At 37.4% G+C, this 7,999-nt stretch overlaps 1 protein-coding gene across 1 annotated transcript in view; it reads right to left on the reverse strand.

The window, feature by feature from the left end:
- Window positions 1–902, reverse strand: part of LOC107659919 (alpha-2-macroglobulin-like protein 1) — a 20,951-nt gene extending 20,049 nt beyond the window's left edge. The window contains exon 1 of the mRNA XM_016449020.1: window positions 798–902. Coding sequence (XP_016304506.1) covers window positions 798–874 — 77 coding nt within the window. The 5' untranslated portion in view covers window positions 875–902. The remainder of the gene's footprint in view (window positions 1–797) is intronic.
- Between the last annotated feature and the right edge of the window lie 7,097 nt (window positions 903–7,999).

A 7,999-nucleotide genomic window follows, 5' to 3' on the forward strand; every position in this document is an offset into this window, starting at 1 on the left:
CAGCACCCGTGGCGACGGGACGTGACGTCTCCGTTCCCTCCTTCAGGGAACGAGGGTTCCCATACGTAACCGAGACGTTCTTATTATCAAAGTTCAAGAAAGATTTTACTATTGAATATTTTTGTGAAAAAAACATGATGAATAGAAAGTTCAAAAGAACAGCATTTATTGGAAATAGAGTCTTCTGTAACATAACAAATTACACTTTTGATAAAGTTAATGTGTCATTGCTGAACAGAAGTATTAATTGCTTAAAAAGAAAGCGGCAAATCAGCATATTAGAATGATTTCTGAAGGATCATGTTACTAAAGGTAAAGCCTTGTAATTTATTGGGCAGTCCCAGAATTCCCTGCACAAACCTTGACATTTGATTCTATTCTGTATTTTCAGTTATTAGTTTAGCATTATTTAGCTTTATGTGTGATACTGATGGTGTTATGTGTTTGTATGGGTAACACTGTGTTGTCGTTATTGAGTTGTTGGATAGGCCAATATTGCTTTAACTCAGATGTAATAGCTAAAATGGCATATTTTAATATTCTTTAATGTACGGTCACAAAAACGCTCCTCGTAATGCTTGCAACATCAACACTGTGTCTCTCTTACAGTACGTTTTTACCGTAAATCTAAAAATAAAATGTTTACAGTGTGTTGCGTGTGAGAACACAAAAGTGCAGTTGTCCTAAACTTTTCATCAGTGTCTATTGAAGTTGTGGAAGACATTCGTCTGGTCCTCGACCTGCGCACCTTCTTGTTATCTTGTATTTGTGAAGATAATAATCATAAGGGTTCTTACGGATCGGTGGCTCCACTTGTGATCGACCATTGCAGCTGCAGCAGCAGCAGCAGCGGCGGCAGTAGCGACAGCAGCATCCTGTGCAGTTAGTCCAGCACATGCGCAGAGAACTCGCCCACTGATCCGATCACACAAGTGCGCACTTTTATACACCTCTGCCTCCTCCCTGTCCTACCACACCCAGGGAAGGAAAGTTGAGCAACTGGTATGAAGAGTGGGATAATTAGGGATCGATTTCCTCTTGTGTTGTGTAACAAGTAAGTGGACAGTGGTTTACTGAAGTCACTTTTTTTCCACTTTTTTCCACTTTTTTGTTGTTTGCAAAGATTACTTTGACAAACAAGCTGTTTTAATCACTCAAGTTATGACACTTTAATTTTATGCATTGCAAACAATAAAATAAAAGCAAACAATAAAATAAAATAAAAGTAAATTTAATTAAATTAAATAAACAAAGATCACATTAAAAGTCCTAGAAAATGTTAATATGAAGTGAAATAATAATAATAAAAAATAAGTAAATAAAATAAATGAAGGTCACGTTAAAAGTCATGGAAACCTTTTTCTTTTTTTAATCAGGCAGTGATTTATTTAAATGTATTTTAACCCTTGTTCCTCAAACAACTTAAATTATTAAAATCCACAGTAAAAAATATTGTTATACTTTAAAAACTATGGTAAACTTGAAAAAGTAAAATAACAATAATAATAATAATAATAATAATAATAATAATAATAATAACAAAAACATTTAATTAAACTAAAAAAATCAAATAAATTACACAGCACTATACAATACAAGCATGAAATGAAATGAAATGAAATTAAGGTCACATTGAAAGACTTAGAATCCTTAATCAGGCAGTCATGATTTATTTCAGTGACTTAACCCTTGTTCTTAAATTAAAATACATTATAAAAATATTGTTATACTTGAAAGCTATTATAAACTTTAAACAAGTAAATATGTAAATAAATAAATAAATAAGTGAGGGTTTGAAAAAGATGTAAGGACATGTTCTCTTTATCTACATATATGTATATTATAATATAATAATCAAAATATTATTTAACATTTGCATTCCATCCAGAAATAATTAAATGTTTAGTATAATTTGTAGATTAAAAATAAAAGTGCATACAGTAAATGAATAATGCAGACATTACAGCATTTGCATAAAATGACTTATAATCACTTTCAGTGGTTGACCGTTAAAGGTGTGACATAACATTTGACATGCACTGCAGAAAAAAACAAACTGCTAGGCTATATCATGGGACAGAATATCAAACCATTAAAAATGTGCATGAGATCTGCAGAAATGTGCTAAATTATTCCGTTTGAAATTGCTGTTTTTGAATGTTTATCAAGAGCCCTAAAGCCAAGTTCTGAAAAAGATTGAGACTGTGTTATGCATGGACAAAGACACATGTCATTTAGTATGTTTGAGAGGGTGTGGGTTCTCACAGGTGTATTTGGAATAATCTAGGATAGGGTGAGGAAAGCTTTTTTAACGACACTACACCTCCAACTTGGTGATTCAATAACGGACTGGATAATTAGTGAGGTGTATTTCTTCCCACTTCCTGCTAAACGGGTTATAAATATTTTTATTTCTTTATTTTAGAGATTGTTTATGTAATCTGGAAACTTTGGTGTACTGATCTTGCTGCTGTTTTTCGTTGATGACCATGCCAAGGACAGTGCCCTCTCTATTAGTCTCAAGCTTATGTGTGTCAGCAACCAAAATGCAAACAAGTGGGAATAAATTCAGCTGTACTCCCAGTTTCTGAAAGGTGACGCACACCGATCATTTCACAACAAGGAGCAGCTTTCCAAGCAAGTACCACCCACTGGTTAAATAAAACATGTTTTGTGGAGGCAAAAAAATAAGTCTATCAATTAGTATAGATCAAAATTTTGTAATGTCTTATTTCATGTATAATATTTCATGTGAACTATTGTTTTTATTGCTCATTTACTGTAATGATACAGAACAGACAAGACAAAATGGGGCAACACAGATTAATACAAAACTTGTTGTGAGATCATAAACACCAAACTCTTGTTCTTCATATCTGGCACAACTTTTGATCTCATACCGTGAGATTTGACCTCTTAATCTTGACCGCACACACATATTGATGAGGATTCACATTCTTATCAAGTCCTTGTTTGAATAATCTAAGCAAATCTGTTCATTGTAAACAAAATGCAAATTTAAATAAGGACTATACAAATAAAAATACAGAAAAATACACAGGCTTATAATGCATACAATATTTCAGAATTCACAGATGCAGTTTTAGGTCATTTAATTACAGAATGTTTGGTGGCTTTGGTATTTTCAAATGTTGTTAAATTTTAAATTTGTTTTGTAACCGTTGCATCACCAAGAATCAGCTGTGCCATGGCTCCCTTACTAGAGATTTGAACTGGACTGTCAAATACAATAACATGAACTTTTTTTTCATGCAAACCTTGGGTTATTCTTCAAAAAAATGTTCTATTATTATTTTCTAAATGTATTTAGTATATTCATAAATTTTGCTCACTGGTTGCAACTTTGCTTGTCTAGAAATAATCAGTGAAATAAACAATCAGACATTACATTGAAGATTACAGAGTAGTTTGTGTTAACATTTAGCAGAATTAAAAAATAAATAAATAAAATTAAAAAAAAGACTCAACGACTTAACCCTTGTGCTGTGTTGAAAATCTTTCACCTAATTTGATGTTCTCAGTCAAAAATAACCAGGCTTTTAAAAATGTAAATCTCTCATTATGAATAATTTTGGCAATTTAATTTATTAATTTAAAAACTGGGGTGCATAAGCTCAGGTTAATGAGGCCTATAATCAATCAGTTCCAAAAAGAAATACAAAACCTGTGCTAATTGAAAGAAAAAAAAAAAAAAAAAAAAGATTAAACCAATGTGATAACTGTCACACTTTAGCCTATTGCGCGGAGCGAGGAGAACAGGAGTACACAAACAACAATAGTCTTTTAAGTCAGAATATCCAGGAAGTAACACTTGGCAGCTGGGAACACAGGGGTTGACGTTCAATCTCCGACAAAAACCAACTGAAAGGACTAGGGTTTTTAAACACTGGGTGATTGGGAAAACACAGGTGCAAGGAATGACTAATTAAAAGGGAACACGGCACACCTGGGGAGGGAAAACACAACACAATGAGTCCAGGGGCGTGACATTACTCCCTCCTCCCGGAAGGTGCGGGGAACATGGGGGGGGCATGGGTGGGAACTAGGGAGGAGGCTCAGGAGGAGGACGGACACCCGGGCGGGGGCCGGCAGACAGATTCCAGGGAGGAGATGATGGAGGGAGAAGCCAGGGAGGAGACAGGAGGGACCCGGAGCAGGAAGAGCACAGCAGGACCCAGGCCACAGTCATAACAGCGGCCCACGGTGGAGCCGACGGAGGGAGGAGCCAGGAATGGCCACCGACTCCAGGGGGCCGACAAACGGCGGCGGAGGAGCCCGAGGTGGAGACGGAGAGCCAACGAGCCAGGGGGATGCCAAGGATCCGGGGGGCCAGGGTGGAGCCGAGGGCTCTGGCGACCAAGGCGGAGGCGGAGATCCAGAGATCCGCTGCGGAGCCGGAGCGACTGAGGACCAAGGTGGAGCTGACGGGAGGAAGGAGCCCAACGGAGCCGGTAGGACAGAGCGACGAGGCGCAGCCAGAGGAGAGGAGGAGCCGAGGTGGAGCCACTGGGTCTACGGGCCGAGGCAAAGTCCGGGCCTCGGAGGCGGAGGTGAAGGAGACTCCGACCACAGCGACGCTGGAGGATGGCAGTCCCGCGGGGCTCGCCCCACAATGATGGTGGGCTGAGGGCGAGCAGAGGGACTTGGTGGGCTGGGCTCTGGGTCTGGAGTGGATCCGGCAAGATCCTCCACCGGGCAGATGGTGAGTGGCGACCCGTTTCTCACCAGAGTCCACTCCACGAAGAGGACAATCTTCGGACGACAGTGCTCTGCACTCGGTGTTCAGGCTTGCGTCATAGAAAGAGCAGGGCGCGTCGTCCGGATAGCTGGTGATGTTAGCGACCAATAGGAACAGTTTGGTATGGTCCTCGAGAGCTTTGTCTCCCTGCTCCAGCAGGAGGAGGAGGAATTCGGGGCGAGTGAAGGGATCCATGGGAAAACACTACGGAAACAAAAAAACTGAGTAAAACCCGGAAACAAAACGAAGGGTAGACAAACGGAGGTAATTGTATTGGTCGGAGATTCTGTCACACTTTAGCCTACAGAGCGGAGCGAGGAACGAGGAGAACAGGAGTACACGAACAACAATAGTCTTCTAATTCAGAATAGAAGTAACACTTGGCAGCTGGGAACACAGGAAACACAGGGGTTGACGTTCAATCTCCAACAAAAACCAGCTGAAAGGACTAGGGTTTTTAAACACTGGGTGATTGGGAAAACACAGGTGCAAGGAATGACTAATTAAAGGGAACACGGCACACCTGGGGAGGGAAAACACAACACAATGAGTCCAGGGGCGTGACAATAACATTAACTAGCATTTTTTTTTTTTTATAATTTTTGGGTCAGAATGATTAGAACACAACATGAGATTAACTCAGGTCTGTTTAATGTACAAAATTAAGAAATGTTTTTTATCATATGAGTGTTTATTAATATTTTTTATTCAATATATTCAGTATTCTGACCATGTGCATCAAAGAAAAAAAAAATATTATTTTCTTCAAGATTCCACAGAAAGCCTCTACAATAAAGGTATAAATCAAGCACTCTCTGTCAATTGTAAACAAGTCAAATGTGAAACAATGTGTAAATTTAAAATTCAAATACCATTTTTTATAAACTTCCATTTCAACGTTCATTTCAAACAACATACATTTTTCTGATGGTTTTGAAGGAAAGCTCATTTGCTTAAGCTTAAGAGCACACGGAGAAAGGGTGTGGTATTTAGACGTTCTGAATAGATTCTTGAGGATTCAGCAAATAACAGTGGTGGACAGTAATGAAGTAGTTTTACTTCGTTACTGTACTTATTTTTCAAGTATCTGTACTTTACCTTTACTGGATTATTTTGAGTAACTTTTGCATTGGTTATTTTGGGAAAATCCCAGGTATTTTGAGCAGTAGGGTTATAAAAAAATATATGCTAATATAAAATTAAATAATAAAAGTAGCCTATATAAAACTGCGGTACTTTTTACTTAAGTACATAAAAAATCAAGTACTTTTGTACTTTCACTCGAGTAAAATTGAAAACTGAGTACTTTTACTGGAGTATAAATATTTTATTATACGGATCTGTACTTTTACTGAAGTACTACTTGATTTGTGTACTTCGTCCACCACTGGCAAATAATGCGCACTGGAAAACAAGCAGTGCAGTGCTGAAGCAGAGTACTTCATATAGATCTCACACCTGTCAGCTGTCATCTGTTGAAAAGTGACAACAAAGAGCTGTCAAACACACTCCTACCTCACCTTTGCTTTTCAGGTTACATGCCTGAGCACTGTCAAAGAACAGTGACAATCCCTCTACCTTTGCTGCATGTTTGAGATGCCCCCAATGGCAGGGCATGTTGTCACACCATATGATGCAAGTTGTCAGTGAAACCTGCCATTAAAAATCTATAAGAGCAAAATTTGCACAGTAAAAAAAAAAAAAGTAAAAACAATTCATGAAACAGAAACAACCATAAAACAATTAACAAAACTCAAAGCAGAAATGTAAAAGAAAACATAAATACACTAAAGGTGAAGTAAGATTTTTTTTTTCATATATATATTTTTGAGAAAAGACACTTATGCTTACCAAAGTTGCATTCATTTGATCACAAATACAGTAAAAACAACAATATGATTACAATATAAAATAACTTATATTTGAATATATTTTAAAATGTAATATATTCCTATGATGACAAAGATGATGATTTTTTATTTATTTTTTTGCAGCCATTACTCCGGTCTTCAGTGTCACCTGATATTTCAGAAATCATTCTAATATGCTAATTTGCTGCTCAAGAAAGATTTATTATTATTATCAATATTGAATACAACTTCATACTTTTTGCAAAAAACACGATACATTTTTCATAATTATTCAAGTTCAACAACTTTTATTTGAAATGGAAATCTTTTGTATCAGTGTAAAAGTGTCTTTACTGTCACTTTAGATACATTTAATCCCTGCTGAATTAAGTATTAATTTCATTTAAAAATCATACTGACCCCAACATACAGTATATATACAGTCATGGCCAAGTTTTGGCAGTGACATACATTTTGTGCTTTGCAAAGTTTGCTGCTTAAGCTGTTGTGGTGTTCATTCACATTGTTTCTAGATTATTGTGTAGAGTGATCAGATGCATTTTAAATAATTGCTAAAAGCTTCATTGGCCAAAAAAACTTTTCACAAAAAAAACAAACAAATTTCACTGTTTTTTGATCCTGACACAAAATGACCAGCTAACATTAATTGACTAATCATATCAGCAGCACATGTGAAAGTGTGAATGAGTAGTCAGGTTAATCACTATCATACTAAATAGACTGTAAGAGCAGACTGATTGCTATAAAAGGAGGGAAGAAGCGCTTCCAATCATTGTGTTCTTGTTAGCAATGGTTACCTCCAAAGAAACAAGTGCAGTCATCAATGCTTTGCAAAATGGCCTCACAATCAAGGAAATTGCTACAGAGAATATTGCACCTGAAAGAACCATTTACCGGATCATCAGCAACCAAGGGAGTGGCCTCTCTCATAATTCTGCCCAAAACGTCCTGCAAGAGCGATTCATGAGCAGTCTGGTGATGATCCGTGCATTTTCCAGCATGATGGAGCACCATGTCACAAAGCAAGAGTGATAAAAAAGTGGCTCGAAGATCATTACACTGAAATTTTGGATCTGTGGCCAGGCAACTCCCCGGATCTCAATCCCATAGAGAACCCGTGGTCAGTCCTCAAAAGGCGAGAGAACAAGCAGAAGCCCACAAATTGTGATCAATTCCGAGAACTAATAAGGCAAGAACGGATCACCATCAATCAGGATTTGGCCCAGAAGCTAATATCCAGCATGCCTGAGTGAATTGCAGAAGTTATGAAGAACAAGGGTCAACACTGTAAATATTGACTCATTATATATATATTTTTGCCAATAAAAGCCTTTAAAACTTATGATATGCTTATCATTGTTTTTCAGTA

This window comes from Sinocyclocheilus anshuiensis, unplaced genomic scaffold (assembly GCF_001515605.1).
Source record: "Sinocyclocheilus anshuiensis isolate Anshui unplaced genomic scaffold, SAMN03320099.WGS_v1.1 scaffold1241, whole genome shotgun sequence".
NCBI lineage: Eukaryota > Metazoa > Chordata > Actinopteri > Cypriniformes > Cyprinidae > Sinocyclocheilus > Sinocyclocheilus anshuiensis.